Here is a 20116-nt window from a genome sequence, read left to right on the forward strand (position 1 = left end):
ATTTGTACTTGTATAGCTCTTACTTGAGGGCGCTGCAAATACACTGTCAAGTAACTAAATGATAATTCTATATAAGATATGTTGCCATAGTTACCTAATTGTTTGAATAACAGGTACAATTAACATTATTAAAACAGTGTGTTTTGGTGTAATGCCAATTTCTGTTAAACCAGCGTAGGATAAAGCACCAAATATTCCAGCACCTCCTGTGCCTGACGAAAATGTAGAAACAACATTCCTAGAAAATAATTAATATAAAAATTATATAAAACAAGTCATTGTTAATGACATAGTCCCTGTTGGAATTAGAGGGAATGTTATTCATGCCAAAAATATTGACCAAAATCATAGTTAGTAATAGTTAGTAATTGAGAATGAATAAATGGCTTGTCTAGTATCAACAGAAATTAGATGTATTAAATGACTTTTCCAAAATCAAAATATATATGGTTTCAAAATTGAATTTCATTTGTCCAGGCTCAAGTACAGAGATGTGTTAGTATCATCAAAAAACAAGGTTGCAGGCAGTCACTCATCTTTGATCTGATTGTCAAACTAGTTATCATGCACAGAGAAAAAAAAGCATGTCATAGATACATTTAAAAAAAAGATGGCAGCCAGTTGGTCATTTTGGATTTGAACACAAAACGAATCATAGTAAACATGTATTTCAACATGTATAATGTTTGTATCAAATTTGAACGAAAACAGACAAACCCTGTCCAAAATACCACATTTTCCAAAAAACAAAGTGAATGCCAGTCGGCCATCTTTAATCTGATTATGAAACAAACTGACAGGAGCATGTATTCCTATATTTACGATGCATGTGCCAAATATGAATAGAAATGGTCCAAAAGCCTTGGATATATAGTAGTATCATCAAAAATTTACAAAGCATGCATAAATACCACATTTAAAACAAGCAGCCTATCGGCTGAGATATCTCCGCTGTTAGCAATGCACATTTCAATTAAAGAACTGAAGACATCATTAGAAAATGAACAATATGAATAGTATCAAAGCAATCGGACTTACAAGAAGTCGAAAATATCACTTTTTACCAAAAATTACAAAAATATTCACCAAAATAAATAGAGAATTGAAGATATCATCACAAAACAAACAAATCTGAGAGAGGTCCACATGTAGTACCTATATATGTAATATCAAAGCAATCGGACTTACAGTTTTCAACAAGAAGTCGAAAATATCATTTTTTACCAAAAATGACAAAAATATTCACCAAAATTAGAGAACTGAAGATATCATCACAAAATGAACAAATCTGAGAAAGGTCTACATGTAGTATCTATATATGTAATATCAAAGCAATTGAACTTTTGGTTTTTAACAAGAAGTCGAAAATATCACTTTTTACCAAAAATTACAAAAATATTCACCAAAATTAGAGAATTGAAGATATCATCACGAAATGAACAAATCTGAGAGAGGTCCACATGTAGTACCTATATATGTAGTATCAAAGCAATTGGACTTGCGGTTTTTAACAAGAAGTCGAAAATATCACTTTTTACCAAAAATGACAAAAATATTCACCAAAATTAGAGAATTAAAGATATCATTACAAAATGAACAAATCTGAGAGAGGTCCACATGTAGTACCTATATATGTAATATCAAAGCAATTGCACTTGCGGTTTTTAACAAGAAGTCGAAAATATCACTTTTTACCAAAAATGACAAAAATATTCACCAAAATTAGAGAATTGAAGATATCAACATGAAATGAACAAACCTAAGAGAGGTCTACCCAAGGTACATATACACCAAGTATCAAAGCATTCAGGCTTGTAGTTTTCAAGAAGAAGTCGAAAAAGTAAAACATTGACACGGACGACGACTGACAATCACTCATATGATAAGCTCCGCTCGACAAAGTCGACAGCGGAGCTAAAAACAGAATGGCTGGCTGCCAGTCAGCCATCTTTGATTGAATCAGTAAACCACTGCATCTGCTTATGTCCCAAATGAAGTACATGCAAAAAAAAATGCACATGTAAATAGAGATTTGGTCCACAGAGTTCTGAAATATGACTTCAGATGGACGAACAGACAGACAAAGACCAAAGTAAAAAAATAAAATTATTAAAACTAACAAAATAATAATTATAAATGACTTAGTACATTTTTCATGCCTTTATTTTGAACACAAATTTTTCTTGAAATTTATTGCCAATGGTCACACATTATCATGGACCTTCTTATGTATGCATCTGTAACAACAAAATGAGCATATTGATGGACTAGGTCACAAAAGAACAGATTTTTTTGGTAAATAATAAATTTTGAAATATGGAATTCTAAATTTTAGAACACATTTTCAAAACTGATGTAAACAAAGTACTTAGAGAATATAGATGTAATAGAATGATCTTAACTTACTTATCATATAATGCTGTCAGACTTAGAAATGTGACCTCACCAAATCCTGAACCAATACTTGCACAGGCAACACCTACAAACAAACATGAATACATTGAATACCTTGTCTTTTTTAATTTCTTTATTAGATTATATTTTTGTAAGGTAATTCTCTCAAATAGTGCAGTTGCAGCTATTAGTTTCTAAAGTGATTATTTCCAGTTAATTTGTAAATGCCTCAATGTTATCACAGATTAAGCTACTCATACATGCAGCGGAGTATATTTCTAAGCCCCTCTCTAAGAGAAAATAATTAACAAACAATAAACGCACTAGAAATGACACAAGAGACTGATATGCGAGAAAAGTAGGGGGATCGAGAGCCTCAGCGTGCAAGCGTCTCTTGCAGATGACACCAGTTTAGCCTACATTATGTTAATGAAAAGTTGACTGGTGCGACTAATAACAAAACTGAATACCGGTATATACTATTCAGAGGTAAAAACACAAAAATAGCGACTTTTAGGAGTTTGACAATTACTCTACCATTGTTTAACAGCTATAATATACTTGACATATACAAACAACATCAGTTACAATTAGCCTTTATGGACATTTTCCTAATTCTATATCACAATTCTTTCATCATATAGCCAAACCTTATCATACTAGATTTGAAACCAATTTACTCATTTCATTAAAAATACTTGCCCAAACTCTGGAACCAGCTACCACAGAATATATATGACATTACATCAAGGAAATTAATCAAGTTAAAAATGAAAGAAAAATTAATTCAATAATCCTTATTTATAAATATTATTATTAGCTCCATACATATATATATACAGTTTCAGGTTATTATAAATCACCCTCTAATACAGTGTAATTCATTTGTTTCTGAGGAATCAGACTAGATTAGCTAACGACTATTTCTGGTTCCTATTTTACTTATTTGTAATTGATTCTTTTAATTTTTTTTGTAAATTACAAGTGTACACTATTAGGTAAAATAAATATTTGATTGATTGATTGATTGATTGATTGATTGATTGATTGATTGATTGATTGATTTTACAATATACTGGACTCACCTATAAGATTAATCCAGACAGGTTTGGTTAGACCAACTATGAGTAAACTTGCAGTACTAAACAAAATACAGACAGCAATACGGATACTACAGAAAAAACATAATTAATTGAACATTTATTATATAACTTATATTACCAACAATAAAACTCCATACTATAATACATTGAGATCAGTAGAAAATTTTGTACCTATACGCAATCCTATGCTGGAAGAATGGAGCTGTTGCCTTGACTATAAGCCCAGGTAAAATATCAGCCAATAAGATCACCTGTAAGAAATATAATATACTAAATACATATCAGCCAATAGGATCACCTGTAAGTAACAGATAAGATGAATATCAGCCAATAGAATACTAACATAGTAAACTGAACACAAAGTTGAAATTAGTTTCTTACAGTAAATTTTGTTAAAATACTTACCCCAGTAGACATGGGATTACATTCAAATCTATGTTGCCTTGGTGACAGTAGTGTTGCTTCAGATGTGGACTGAAATATTAACAAGTCATTGTTAATGACATAGTCCCTGCTGCAATTAGTGGAAAATTCATGCCTAAGATAAAGTAATATGGATAATAGACTGATCTAGTATCAATAAAAATCGGATTTATAACATGTATTTTAAATTTGCAACCTAATATATGATCACAAACTTTATACTTCCATTTGATAATTCTCATATTTATGTAATTTTTGTATCCAAACTCAAGTAAAGTACATATCTCCAGTATCATGAGTGTGAACTAGCTTATTTGTTACGGTGTTACCCAATGACACTGTTTCTAACAATGTTTTCATGGTGGGAAATTAGGGCACTTTACAATTTAATGAGAACGAAGCATAAGTCAAACATGAATGTGTACCAAGTAACATATAATGCATCTTTTAGAATATACAACTAGAAATTAAAGATATCATTATGACAAATATTATTCTTTATGGACTGGATACGGCTTTTGCGGCCCGAGGTCGTGCGGCGGAAGCGCCCAAGCTTGTGAGGGCGTGTAAGCCGTACGATCGAGGGCAGCAAAAGCCGTATCCAGTCCATAAAGGTTTTATCATATACCTTATATGAAAAAAAAGTCTTTAGTTATGTTATTTTTCGCTCGTCTGGCCCAAAAGAAAACCTATTCGATTTCATCCGGGTTTTGATACGGGCCTTTTTACTGGTGCGGATTTATACGATGGATTCTCTCACAATAGACCGGTACCGCATGACGTCAGTGACAGGGATCTATAGACAAACTAATGTCACCAAATATATCCACAAATTACATTTTAATGAAACATCAAATGAACATAAGTTTATAACAATATTTTAACGGTAATAAATACGAACTCATTATAAACTTTCTTTCTTAAGAATGGACACTACAGTCCAGCTAAGTTGGTCATTTACTAACCGTCCGACAACGGACGATTTCTTGGAGCTGATGTTGTAGCCACAGGTAAAGACGGGTGAAGACACGTTAATTTCACAGTTGTTAAAAACCTTAGTCAGTGAACGAGAAACAATTGCTTGACAAGAAGCAGTTTGGTTTACAGTTCCAGATTCTGGCGTAACCAAGAATATCTGAAATGTGCCGACGATCTTCCGTTGAGATACAGTATCGTCAGACAGTCAGCTGGCATCGGTGTCACTGGGTGTATCCCGCGACACCGATGCCAGCTAAATGTGAGTATTGTAGTGCTGTAAACTTGACACATTTTTGTGACCAGTTATATTTATGATTGATTGTGGTGGAATGCCGGCTTTCGTCAGGTTAATAATGAGTCCAACTTGTGTTTTCGGTATATTTTCCATCCACAGAATAATATCGTCAGCCATTATCGAAGCGCAGACGCAAATTACGCGCATTGTTTATAAACAGAAAGTAGTTCCAGGAAAAAGACGCGTTTACCAAATATGGTAAACGGGGCCCGGGCGTGATATGGAAAATTATTGCACGGCTCGCGCATCGGGATTCCCATAGCGTTACAAGGCCGGGCAATACGAGGTATATGATAAGACAGAGTTCTGCCCAAGATGCAGGCATATAAAATATTGTTTTACCTAAAATGACAGAAATAATGATCATAACAATGATCAAGTCTGTGAGAAGTCCAGCAGGTTTTTCAAGAAGTCATAAATTTTAAAAACTTGACGCAAAGTATAGCTCTGATCGATAAAGTCAACAGTAAAGCTAATATGTGATGAATTAGGTAGCCACCCCACTTCATGTGACTCTCCCTACACTGTTAAAGTGACACCACTCTACTTTTCAAGTGACACTACCCCTCCAGAATACTTACATTTTTATCAACAGATAATATATCATGAGCAGCACTCAACATAATCACGTAGGAATAATTATTACATAATCCAAAAATCCTGGAATGAAAAATAAAACATTATATTATTATGCTTCAATAAGATTCTTCAAGAAAAACTAAACAAGCTGAGATAGCTCCGCTGTTAGCAATGCACATTTCAATTAAAGAACAGAAGATATCATTAGAAAATGAACAATATTCAAAATTCAAAAATATCATTTTTCACCATAAATTATTGTGGTTTTTAACAAGAAGAAAATATCACTTTTTACCAAAAATGACAAAAATATTCACCAAAATTAGAGAATTGAAGATATCATTATGAAATGAACAAATTTGAGAGTGGTCCACATGTAGTACCTATATATGTAATATCAAAGCAATTGGACTTGTGGTTTTTAACAAGAAGGTGAAAATATCACTTTTTACCAAAAATGACAAAAATATTCATCAAAAAAGAGAATTAAAGATATCATCATGAAATGAACAAATTTGAGAGTGGTCCACATGTAGTACCTATATATGTAATATCAAAGCAAGTGGACTTGCGATTTTAAACAAGAAGTTGAAATTAGGCGAGGGTTCTCCGAACCCGCCTATTCACATAGTTCATACCCACCATAGACTCCTTTCAGTCAAAATGACTATTTTGAACTGTAGGCATTAATCAGCGATTCTGCCGGTGACGGAGAGATAGAATCCAGGTCAGGGGAAGCCCCATGACCTCAAGATTCTTTTACCCCTTACGTCACGAACCCACGTGACCGAGACCACCTGCCAGCGCCACAGGTAGCCAACCTTCACTCTGGTTCCTTTCTCTCCGCCTCGAGGACTTAGACCAACGCGACGGAAAGAGTGGGGAGGTTGGGGGGGAACCGGAGTCTACGGTGGGTATGAACTATGTGAATAGGCGGGTTCGAAGAACCCTCGCCTAAATTCACTACGTTCAATTACCCACCATAGACTCCGGTCAGTCAAAATGACTATTTTGAACTGTAGGCAGAGTCAGACACCGATAGGTGGCGGGTTTTTCCCAGCAAACAGAAAAAAAAGGAGAATGATGAAAGACTTTCCCCCAGTCCGGGATGAAAAACAAACCCAAAAACCTAAGTTAAGACCCAAGAAGGGTGGTGTCTTACCTTGCCTGTGCTGTCCCAGAAGCAAGAAGCCAATGCTGCTGTGGTGACAGGGTTCGGTGTGCCCGAGAAAGCTAGACCCAAGCCGAACTCGGGGGTGATAAGCTTGAAGTAGGACCGAAACAGTTCGCATGAGGGCGTAGGTCGACAGAAGCGAAACCTGGGAGCTTCCAGGAAGTGCTAGTGGAACAGACAATCTGCCTGCAAAAATGCAGGGACTGACTTATCGCCTATGCGCAGAGGCCCCTGCAGTCGTTCGGGCTGGGTCAGCAAACAAGGCCTGACCCGCTACGATGGGGCCTAACCTGAAGAGACCCTGCTCAATAGATTGGGTGTCTCCTAGGTAGTAGTTGATGAAGACGTTCTGCGTTCTCCAGAAGCCTACCCTCAGAATGTGTTTGAGGGGGGGCACCTGACGCTAGCGCTAGTGAGTTAGCAATCGCACGGACCTCATGTTCTTGTACTTGGTGTCTCTGCAAGGTCTGTGTTGAGGAGGATAGTGTATTATAGACCTCCAGTACAGTCGCAGTAATCCACCTGGGGATGGAAGTCGGGGAAACCGGCTTATCCCGCTTGTCAGGGCCGTAACGCAAAAACATGTGTTTGGTTCCCCGTCTAGAAAACCTGGTACGGTTCTCGTAGCAACACAGCGCTCGGACCGGGCAGAGAAGCAATTCCTCCTGATCCTCCGGACTGACAATATTTGCCAGCCGGGGTATGACGATCGGTTGAGGATCGTGTCCTGGGATTTGGTTCTTGGCGAGAACCCGATTTGTGTCTTAGTACAACTTGATCGCCCATGAAAGCGGCACAACCGTCCGCAAAGGATAGTGCGCGCCTAGCTTTGACCGGCGCCTACCTGAGGCGAGGGCCAGTAGGAAGACTATTTTCCACATCAAAAAATTGAGTGGTGCTGATTGGAGAGGCTCAAAAGGCAGTCTGCTTAGAACAGACAACACAGCCGACGAGTCCCAGTTGGGCGGCTCCCTTGTATGGGGTCTTGGCGTCTGGAAAGCAGTAAATAGTCTCCTAAAAATAGGACAATCGGCTAGTCTTGTTCCCGTACGTTTGAATGGTGGGGCACAAGGCCGACCTGTAGCCAACGATCGCTGCGTAGGACAAACCCACTTCGTCAAACAGGTGGACGAAGGAGCCTGCTACCTGGCCAATAGAGGGATGGTATCGATCAATCTCCCTTCCGCTACACTAACCAGTGTATGCTCGCAGCCTAGAAATGTAGGCTGCATTGGTGGAATCCCTGTTCGCCCTGGCCAGGACGTTGGCAGCCCGCTCAGATAAAGCTTTCGTATGTGCGGGTCTAATGAGAGCCTCTATGTGGGTAAGTGATACCCGCTGGGCTCGTGGTAGTGCGCCGTCTGGTTGGGACGGCATGTCCGGTAAGTCTGGAAGCACTGCTGGTGTTTCGACTATCGTTTCCGACAGAAGTGGAAACTAGGCCCTGTTTGGCCAATTGGGTGCGACCAATGATAATATGCAGGTGTGCACCTGTCGAAGTCTTCTCCGGTGCCCCGTGGACTAGCGGGAAGGGAGGAAAAACGTACACAACTAAGTAGGTCAGCGGGGTAGCAAAGCGACCCTGGCCCAGGCTCCTGGAGTCAGCAGGAGTGTTACGTACGTGAGGAGCTTGGTGTTCCGAGGTGCGGCAAACGGTCTAACCTTGGACCGTCCACAGCCGAAACAGCCTGGAGGCTACCCACTGGGGTATCAGCCACTCCGTGTTCTGGAGACGGAGTCGCCCTGAAAGGGCATCGCCAGACTGTTCCTCACCCCTGGAAGGTGGTGTGCGGTTAGCTCCACATTGTATTCCAGGCACCAAAGGAGGATTTTGCTCCGCTAGGACTGACAACGATGGGGAATGCGTCCCCCCCTCCTTCTTGAAGGAGACCACCGCTGCGGTGTCTGTGGGGAGCAGGACTCTGTGGTCTCGAACTACGGGTAGAAAGCGTGGTAGTGCTAAGTACACTGCTCTCAGTTCGAGCCGGTTGATATGGTGGTGCGGCCTGGGGAACGACCCTTCGAACCGAGGTCATCATTCCGATGATCCGCATTAGTTCACGGAGGGACACCGAGGGAACGCGGCTAGGCTGCTTAGCGCTAAGCAATATGCTTGAAATAGCTAAGCCAAGCTTACCTCTGTGTCAAAACTCCATGCCCAGGGACACCAACTGCGCGTTGGCTCGAGGTGGGACTTGTCGATTTACTAACGAGCCCAACTGGTGAAGTAAATCCTGTGTTAGCCTGATGCGTTTGGCTATTACCCCTTGCCCAGGTTGTTGGTAACCAGTAGTCTGGGTACGGATTGAGGTGTACCGACATCTGGTGAAGCAGCAGCACTACCTGTTTCATCCCTCTGGTGAACACGTAGGGCGCTGTGCCTAACACGACCGGGGGGGGGGGGGGGGGGGGGCACCGAAGTTCGAATACTTGGCCCAGCTGGGCGATTCGAAGGAGATGGCAACTAGCTAGGTGCATCAGTACGTGCAGGCAGGCCCCGCTTAAGTCTAGCGAGGCTAGCCAGTCAAAACGGTGGATGGAGAGAAGAACCCTGAATGGTGTCACCATGTGGAACCGATCGAGGGGCACGTACTGATTCAGTCTGTCTAGGTCCAAAACTGGACGCCTGCCACTTGTAGACTGGACGCCTGCCACTTGTAGATTTGGTACTACGAACACATTTGGGTAGAAGCCTGGACTTAGTTCCGGCTGATGTACCCTGTGTATGGCGTCTTTCCCCAGCAAACTGCTATTTCCCGTCTGATTGCTTCCGCCTTGCGGGAGTCCCCTGGCAGTGCCCAACAGGGGAGACACTGACGGGGGAAATGGAGATTTCAGCGGTATGCCGTAAACGGATGTCACCACCTGGAAAGGTCCAGGTATCGGTCACCTGCCGTCTCCAAACCGGACTACACCGGCGCAATCTGTGTACGACAGGGATGTGTGGCCATGTGTTCGGCAGTTGCGAGGGGGGGTGCTCCCTTCCCCCATGAGGTGAGTTCCCTAAGGCCTGAAGTAGTCACTAAGTTGTGACCTGGCCACTCACCGAATACGTGCCTGTCCCCCCCGGTTGCAGAGGTAAGCGTCAAACATGCTTCCCCTGCTGCCGGGTAGACGTCCGCCCAGAGAGGGTGAGGAGCCACCACTTGGCTCTTACCTCCCTGGGGGCGCGCCACTACCCTTCCCTCCCATGGAAGGGTATAAGCGCTTGCCTCCTGGCTGACTCAGGCTAGCGGACAACGCCCTAGGGCGTTGTGTTTTCTGTGCTTGGGGTGCCCTCCGCTTGCCCATGGCAGGACCAACTGGCTAGCGGATTCGATCTGAACCCTCTGATTCATTGCACTCCGAAGCTCCGAGACTGTACCCACCATTCCCTGAACAAAGAGGGTGGAGGGTGTCCAGTCTGCGTCACTGAGGTGGGGACGTACCCCGGTTCAGCTTGTCGGCGAAAACACGTGCGTCTAAGGCCGCGTCTCGTAGCACAGTAGTGGCCCTGGCCAAGCGAGCCAGGCAACACTAGGGGGTGTCGCACGTAGATGTGCGGTGGCCCACCAGTAAAAAAGTCGCCTGGTCTAGGAGGCTGGTGCGTTCTGCCTCCAAGGTCACCAGAGTGCTGGGCATGCATAATAATGCGCTCAAGCAACTCTGCCCTCAGGGCTAGATGGGTTGTTCTCAATTGGCAAAGACACCCATGGAACGCGGCTATCCCCCTTTGCCCGGTTTGCCAAATTCATGGTACCGGGGTCTGGGGAAAGAGCCTTGGAATCCGGTTGGGGTCTGATCCCGAAACACATGGACCGGGTAGCGTTTGGTCCAGTGGGAAGTGTTGCCTAACGTTATCCCCACCCGGGGGCCTTAAGCATTACATCCTCCGTGGCTGACCAACGCCGCCCATCAACACCGTTTGCGTGCTCTGCGCCCCACTCCGCACTCAGACGGACAGGGGAGAGATGTGCCGACGGGGTTGCTTTGGATCCCAACGCCCGTGATCCTATAAGCGTTGAAGCAACCTTAGGTGGTCGCTTTAGGATCAAGGGTGGGGTATATACATCGTATCATTGGGATTGATGATACTCCGCCTCACCCCAAAAGCGTGGCTCACCGAGTCATACAGATGGAAGACTCTGAGGGACCGCCCGGAGTACCGGCTGTATCCAACGCGAGCGAACTGCGTCTCCTTTAACTTAAAATATGTGAGAGGGAGCGTGTTCGACTGTGCGTCTCATGACAGGGTCGGTTCCCTCTGGGGACGCCCGTGGGTCGGTAAGAAAGGAGTCAAAACTCACAGCGGGGACCGGACACAAGGATAAATTCGTTACCGTTGTACCGTTACCGCGTGACGAACCCTAGCTGGCTGAAAGTGGGGGGGGTCAACGTGTGCCCTGCCCTGAAAGCCCTGCCCCGAGATCGAAGACTTGGCTGCCAGCACCCCGTTGGCATTCAGTGCCCGCGGATCCAGAGAAGGACCGGTGCAATTAGCCTGAGCCTCGGCCACCCCCCAAAATAGTGGGAGAACCGTGACTGTGTTTGAATGCAAACATGCTTTCGTGTCTCTTCCTGCTTGCCCACCGAGGGGACACAGTGGAGACAGCTCGCTCCGACTGCTTCTGATCTACCCGGCCTGCCAGGGACGCAATTGCCCCGACAGTCCTTCGACCAAAGCCCTCAACTCGGAGGCAAACCCGGTGCCGTGCGAGGAAGGGTCCACAAAGAGACCCGCAACGGGCCCCATAGGAGGAAAGCCTCCAGGGGCACAGCCTCGCTGCAGCCGGTAAAATCGGGTAAACCACCGCCTGAAAAAAACAGACTGAGGATGCCCTCCGATCAGCGGGGGAGACCGAGAAAAATATCGGTACCTCCACTGTCGGGCCTCTTACTCGACGTCCCGGTACATGAAGTACCGGTAGCCGAGTGTGAGGACTTTCCACTCATGCAAAACACGCAACTCACTTTAACCGATTTGTTTACTGGACGCGCGACCTTGCTGTGACGCGGTCAATCTCAGCGATTTTGATGGCTCTGAAAGAAAATCTCAGGCCTCAGAACTCCAGTGAAAAAAACACGCTTTCACGCAAAAACCCCGAAACCCGCACGAAGCTACGACAAAGTATCTCGGATGCGGGTTCTATGCTGGTAAATTCTGAATATAACCACTGCACGGTCGACTCGAAACACGAGGAGACCGGAAAGAAAACGGCAGCGAGCCCTGGTGCTGGCATTACATCTATATATTGCTAAATACATTAAAAATAAAAGACGACATGCATGAGGGAAACAAATTACAGTTGTAAAAGGTGCCGCCATGAAATCAACATGTGACTACGTAGTGGCGCCGGATTTGATTTCTTTGCTGTGAAAAATACTACACACAAAGGGGAAAACGACACGAGGGTAAAAATGACAAGGAAAACTTATCCTACCAGCTACCATGTCGGATGCCGAGCAGCGGCAACAACCCAAGCTATAAATCCGGACAGGAAAAAAAAAGGCAGGCGATCCAGCAGAGCTCGCTAGATTTCATCTCCACTCGAGCTCCACTCGAGGCGGAGAGAAATTAAGAGTGAAGGACGGCTACCTGTGGCGCTGCCAGGTGGCCTCGGTCACGTGGGTTCGTGACGTAAGGGGTAAAAGAATCTTGAGGTCATGGGGCTTCCCCTGACCTGGATTCTATCTCTCCGTCACCGGCAGAATCGCTGATTAATGCCTACAGTTCAAAATAGTCATTTTGACTGACCGGAGTCTATGGTGGGTAATTGAACATAGTGAATATATCAATTTTTACCAAAAATGACAAAAATATTCACCAAAATTAGAGAATTAAAGATATTATTACAAAATGAACAAATCTGAGAGAGATCCACATGTTGTACTTATATATGTAGTATCAAAGTAATTGGACTTGCGGTTTTTAATAAGAAGTCAAAAATATCACTTTTTATCAAAAATGACAAAAATATTCACCAAAATTAGAGAATTGAAGATATGATCATGAAATGAACAAATCTGAGAGAGGTCTACCCAAGGTACATATACACCAAGTATCAAAATATTCAGGCTTGCAGTTTTCAAGAAGAAGTCGAAAAAGTAAAACACTGACACGGTCGACGGACGACGACGGACAATCACTCATATGATAAGCTCCGCTTGACAAAGTCAACAGCGGAGCTAAAGACAGCTATCCTAAGTTAGAATTACATTCAGACTTTCTAACATGTAAAATCTTCACAGACAATTACTGTGTTTTAATCTAGTTCTGTTATCATTTGAATATGGAATGATTGTACTTGCTGTATGGAAATCCTGCTATGAAGAATAACAAGCAGACTGTTGGCTGAGATAGCCCTGCTGTTAGCAATGCACATTTCAATTAGAGAATTGAAGATATTAGTCATCACAAAATGAACAAATCTGAGACGGACTACCTGAGGTACCTATATGTATAACATAAAAGCAATCAGACTTGCGGTTTTTAACAAGAAGTTGAAAACATAGTTGAACTCTGGTGACCTTGCCCTTGGTTATATAATATAATTCCCTTTAACATATTTTGTTTCAATATAAATATGCATTGTCATAATTAATTTTGAGTACAAACAAGTTTTGGGGTTGAACCAACAGTGGGGAATCAGTCTACCGAATGTCCTTTAATGATGTAAATATCTTACAAAAACATTGGTGCCTTATTTGTTTAATTATTTTAAGGGACATAATTTCCAGTTTTATTCAAAGTAATTCAGATATTTTAGTATAAAAATGAATGCCTCATCGCAAAAAAAAGTGCTGCATTTAGACGTGAATAGATTCATAAAACATGCAAGATAACATAAAATCTTAGCTGGCTTTTGTCCAAGTATTTTGTACAGCTGTCTGTCAAAAATTAATGATTCACTGAGACAAATATGAACTGCCTCATTGTGTGACTACTGTATTATATGAAAAGTAAAAAAAAACACTCTTTATGAATAGCTATCATGTTGCAAGCTCTGCTTTGTATGCAAATCAACTTAAATAGTTGGTGTCCAGTGGAGGGAGAAGTCAACAGTACTGTTGCCTCCTGAGAAACTACATCTTCAAACACTGCAATCTCTGAAGTGCGTTTTTAAACTAGTATTATAAAAACTCTATCAATAATCATTCTGTTCTAATAGCTGAAACATATTCCTGTGAGTTTTCATTTGTCGAATGAACTGTTTGTCAAATACAGAATACATATATTTTAGAATAATTTTCTTTTTAAAATGTGGATGAAATGTTTTGCTTTTAATGTATTTTTTATGTATTGTTTTTGATTTGATAACTTTTGACTAAACAGATTTTCTATTAGCTTCAGATCTTGATCAAAGTTTGGCACCCAGTTCATAGCAGTGCTTATATTGATTTTCTGACATCTTGTTTTCTGTAAAGATTTTATTGGTAGGTTTGCAAATGTGTATCAGACTGTGTAATCTCTCCATGAGTTGGTTTTGAAACCCAGTATGGGATTCTGAGATACATTACCAAGGATATTATTACAAGATAAATCATTTGCTTCATTGAACACATACAACAATGCATATTTCCACTGAGATCAGTGACCTTTGATGTGTATCACCAGTGATCAGTCAAGTAGAAACAGTCAAAATATTTTATCAGATTTTCTCAATTTTTGCATGATATTTTCATACAGGACATCTGTTGTTCAAACTCAGGGAAGACTTTATACTGATCAATAAGGTGACCAAGTTTGATAAAGTTTGGAATAGAATTAGTAAAGTTATTATGCACACAATAACAATTATTAACGACGACGACAACGACGACGACGACGACGACAACGACGGACAAAATTTTTCCCTTAATATACCTTTCCCTTCCATCTTTGATGGTACGGGCAAGGTAAAAATGACTAAAATTTTCATCAAAATCAGAGAATTAAAGATATCATCATGAAATGAACAAATCTAAGAGAGGTCTGCTCAAGGAACATATACACCAAGTATCAAAGCAATAAGGCTTGAAGTTTTCAAGAAGAAGTCGAAAATGTAAAAAGTTAACACGGACAATGAAGGACAATCACTCATATGATAAGTTCCGCTCAACAAATTCGACAGTGGAGCTAAAAAAATATTAAAAATATATACAAAGAATGAACAGGCTGATAATAACAAGAAATAATATTTCAAAGCAAGTAAAGCATCATCCTTGCGTGGTCATGACAAGTAAAATAGTAGACTGGTAGACTTGTAGAACAGTAACTGGTAGAATAGTAATATAGTAGAATAGTGGTAGATGTAGATTAGTAGACTGGTAGATGTAGATTAGTAGACTGATAGATGTAGATTAGTAGACTGATAGATGTAGATTAGTAGACTGGTAGATGTAGATTAGTAGACTGGTAGATGTAGATTAGTAGACTGATAGATGTAGATTAGTAGACTGGTAGATGTAGATTAGTAGACTGGTAGATGTAGATTAGTAGACTGGTAAATGTAGATTAGTAGACTTGAAGATGTAGATTAGTAGACTTGAAGATGTAGATTAGTAGACTGGTAGATGTAGATTAGTAGACTGGTAGATGTAGATTAGTAGACTGGTAGATGTAGATTAGTATACTTGAAGATGTAGATTAGTAGACTGGTAGATGTAGATTAGTAGACTGGTAAATGTAGATTAGTAGACTGGTAGATGTAGATTAGTAGACTGGTAGATGTAGATTAGTAGACTGGTAGATGTAGATTAGTAGACTTGAAGATGTAGATTAGTAGACTGGTAAATGTAGATTAGTAGACTGGTAAATGTAGATTAGTAGACTGGTAAATGTAGATTAGTAGACTGGTAGATGTAGATTAGTAGACTTGAAGATGTAGATTAGTAGACTGGTAAATGTAGATTAGTAGACTGGTAAATGTAGATTAGTAGACTGGTAGATGTAGATTAGTAGACTTGAAGATGTAGATTAGTAGACTAGTAAATGTAGATTAGTAGACTGGTAAATGTAGATTAGTAGACTGGTAAATGTAGATTAGTAGACTGGTAAATGTAGATTAGTAGACTGGTAAATGTAGATTAGTAGACTGGTAAATGTAGATTAGTAGACTGGTAGATGTAGATTAGTAGACTGGTAAATGTAGATTAGTAGACTTGAAGATGTAGATTAGTAGACTGGTAAATGTAGATTAGTAGACTAGTAAATGTAGATTAGTAGACTGGTAGATGTAGATTAGTAGACTTGAAGACGTAGATTAGTAGATGTAGATTAGTATACTTGAAGATGTAGATTAGTAGACTGGTAAATGTAGATTAGTAGACTGGTAAATGTAGATTAGTAGACTTGAAGATGTAGATTAGTAGACTGGTAAATGTAGATTAGTAGACTGGTAAATGTAGATTAGTAGACTAGTAAATGTAGATTAGTAGACTGGTAAATGTAGATTAGTAGACTGGTAGATGTAGATTAGTAGACTGGTAAATGTAGATTAGTAGACTGGTAGATGTAGATTAGTAGACTTGAAGATGTAGATTAGTAGACTTGTAAATGTAGATTAGTAGACTGGTAAATGTAGATTAGTAGACTGGTAAATGTAGATTAGTAGACTGGTAGATGTAGATTAGTAGACTTGAAGATGTAGATTAGTAGACTGGTAAATGTAGATTAGTAGACTAGTAAATGTAGATTAGTAGACTTGAAGATGTAGATTAGTAGACTGGTAAATGTAGATTAGTAGACTGGTAAATGTAGATTAGTAGACTAGTAAATGTAGATTAGTAGACTGGTAGATGTAGATTAGTAGACTGGTAGATGTAGATTAGTAGACTGGTAAATGTAGATTAGTAGACTGGTAGATGTAGATTAGTAGACTGGTAAATGTAGATTAGTAGACTGGTAGATGTAGATTAGTAGACTTGAAGAATAATGGACTCATACAATACTAGAATACCAGTATTAGTAAACTTGTAGTAGACACACTTTGAGTGTCCACTCTGTTCATTCAGAATATTTGTTCCAATTCAGATGAACATTTATAACTTTTATATTTCACGATTATTTTGATGTGTGATAATCAATTAAACATTTATTTGGAGAGCTTGTTTCTGGAGTTATAGAATGGTACAGAAACCTTGAAACTCTATACATTATTCATCAGGGCCTATAATGGTACAATGTGGGGATATTTTAAAACTATTTGTAATTTATTAAAAAGTTAATGTTTTTCCTGGATATTTATCTATTACCCGGGGCAGCTAAACATACTGTACTCATATTTACTCAGATCAAAAACACAGTCAATACATCCCTTAGATGGTGATGTTCACTGATAAGGGGAACACTGGAGGGCTGAAAGTCCAAATAATTCAATCAATAATATTTATCATTATACATCTGTTACCATAACGGCATAAGCGTGCCATGATTTTGAGATATTTTATGGGGTATTTTCATCCTACCATATTAGGAAATGGGAATTCCAAATACGGAATGATTATGCGCATAAATGTCCGCTAATAATAAAAACAAACATGGCTGCCAACAGTTTGACCAGAATCTGTTCTAAACTTTTTGAATTTTGACATTCCCATGATATATCCTTGGATGGAAAAGATGTATAATAAGATTATTACGAGAATACCTCAAAGTATGCACGAAAACAGTATAGCTGGAGTATCGACCGACACGCAGCAGAGATCATTGCACGGCATACTGTCTGTACTGTCTATTCTCGTAATAACCTTATATTATTTTTTACTGGTACACCCGAGGTGAAAAAGAGTTATTACATGATAAGTTATTTTCTGAAAGTCAATAAAACACAATTGCATGCATCAATATCACCTGATCAGTATTTGTTTAAAGACTACATGTCTCTACTTTTCAAACATCTTAGTATTGAAATTGACAAAAATGGTCAGAAAACTTAAAATTCTGCAATTTGTTTTAATGAACTAAATTTAGGGATTGGTGAGAATTTGTGTATCTTCTGGTACCCTTGGAATTTTAATTTTTACAATTTAAGGTAAGAAATTGATAGTTGAATTCAACTCTGTATGGATATTAGAGTGGCTTATTATCAGACAAAATTTATGAATTAATATATTTATTAACCAATACTTACCAAAATGCAATCAGATTCCTTGCACTTTCTTTTACTATAAAATAAACAAATGTAGAAAAATGGCAACTGCATCTGAGTATGACAATGTCTGTTTCTGTATACATGTAATTGATAATTTCATCATGTGACAATTAAATAATGAGTTCAGATAAGCTCCACAAAAGTTTAGAGAGAATTTGAAAAAGAAATACAAGCTGGCTATCGGCTGGCTTTGCCATTTCATAATGATAGATTAACGGTTGATTTGATAAGTCATTTCTACCTGCTTCACTGCCAGGAACATGATTTTTAAGGTGAACAAGGAAATTTCAGTTCGTTCCCCACCTCTCGTCTGACTGATACTCATGGTCCCACATGTGCAGAAACTGCCACATGTAAGACTCGGCAGATGCAACCTTTTCATATATACTTATTATTATCATTCTCAACAATATTTTCAACTTATTGTTTGTATTATTTACATGTGTTACTGTGTTACTAATTTGACAGATAACTGTGCACAATTTAGATATGTGTCAGTTTTAAAATCTATCTAAATGTTAAGTTAGGATTGGACCGTACTATTTATGTGTATGCACCACTATTTACTTTAAATAATGTTGAATATGTATCCTAACATGTATGATATATTTACTAAATTTGAACAAAGCATTACCAAGATACAACATTACAAGAAAAAAAGAGACTGATTACAAACCACATCAAGGTTACGACTCGGTTAGCCTCGCTCAACTGGCTCATAACCAGTCTTGTGATTGGTTTTTGACAACTTCTGAAAAGGCCACGCCTCCAAATGTGTTGTTCGTTTTGGGCAAACCGTTAATTATTCATAAATGGAGTCAATTTGTGTAGTTTTCTTTATTTATTCTGCAGATATCGGTAAAATGTAGGTAAGGCTTTGGCGAAATTTGAAAAAGCAACTAATATTCTTCAACCTGGTATTTTTTTTTAGATTTTATTTTTCATTTTTTTTGACTGTTTTTTTCAGTTTAAAAAAAGTGAGCTGGCTGGAGCCTTCATCCCTTGTCTATTTCTTACATTAGATACCAGCCGATACCCTCCCCCCGCTCATAGGGAGTGCGTACAGTTTATCATAGTTCCTGGCCTCCCTGTGGTGAAACCCTGGTAACTGCAGTCCTTAGATTAAGGTTACACCCTGTGGGTTACACCACAGTCAGCTGACTGTAAGTATCACGGCCCTACGACAAACACTTGTATTCTTGTGGTTTATGGTTACAGGGAGGTCAGGATCGAAATCAGAACGCACATGAATATATCAACAATAACTTACCTATAATTCTACTTTGATTCGAAATGAAGTAGCCGTCATCGACATCAGATTGATGACGTTCTGATATTTCATCGTTTTCTTCAAGTTCATTGTCAAATTCCCCTTTCTGTATACTTGTGTTATTCTGCGAAAAGTCGTCCATTTTCAACTCAACTTCATTTCGCGGAATTAGTTCCATCTAAACTAATATCGTCCCAACTACATGAGGGATTTATACCAGTAACACACAAAACAGCTGACAATTTCATGTTTTGAATGCCGCCCTCGACGACGGAACTGAATTACAAAGTTAGAGGGCGCAGTTATAGCCGTTCCTTTCAATCGGCTGTTCATTTACCATTCAAAAACTATAATCTCCTCAAAAAATCTGGGTTTTAAAAAGTGTCAAAAAATGTAAATTTCCTTTAACGTTGTGTCCTATTAAATTGTTCTAAAATAGCCATTTTTGACAAATATTAGGGCATTGTCAAGTTTCTCAGAATACGTCACAGTAACACACAAAAAGATGCTATTGTATGATGCCATTGGAAATTAGCATCATTATTTTACATAATTTAATGAACATTGTCATGTGATTTATGATCAACTTTTTTTCAAAAATTATGAGTAGGTTTCTACTTTTATCTACCTAGTCAACAAGCGCAGTGTGCAATGACGTCATTATTGTCTTGGTGACAGTCACGGTTCTCCGATTTTAGTGAATATTTATTGTATATTTATTTATTACTATCTATAACTGCTCTTACGATTGTATATGTATCGTATTTGTTCTATTAAAAGCGCATATAA

General features: G+C 39.7%; 1 protein-coding gene across 1 annotated transcript in view; it reads right to left on the minus strand.

The window, feature by feature from the left end:
- LOC102804725 (battenin-like) overlaps positions 1-19582 on the minus strand; it is a 44752-nt gene extending 25170 nt beyond the window's left edge. Inside the window, exons 1-8 of the mRNA XM_085495901.1 lie at positions 19328-19582; positions 18037-18070; positions 5775-5853; positions 3903-3971; positions 3669-3748; positions 3480-3565; positions 2407-2479; positions 95-238 (exon numbers count right to left, since the gene is read on the minus strand). Coding sequence (XP_085352027.1) covers positions 95-238; positions 2407-2479; positions 3480-3565; positions 3669-3748; positions 3903-3971; positions 5775-5853; positions 18037-18070; positions 19328-19505 — 743 coding nt within the window. The 5' untranslated portion in view covers positions 19506-19582. The remainder of the gene's footprint in view (positions 1-94; positions 239-2406; positions 2480-3479; positions 3566-3668; positions 3749-3902; positions 3972-5774; positions 5854-18036; positions 18071-19327) is intronic.
- Between the last annotated feature and the right edge of the window lie 534 nt (positions 19583-20116).

Source organism: Saccoglossus kowalevskii, chromosome 22, assembly GCF_978046115.1.
Source record: "Saccoglossus kowalevskii chromosome 22, keSacKowa6.1, whole genome shotgun sequence".
Lineage (NCBI taxonomy): Eukaryota > Metazoa > Hemichordata > Enteropneusta > Harrimaniidae > Saccoglossus > Saccoglossus kowalevskii.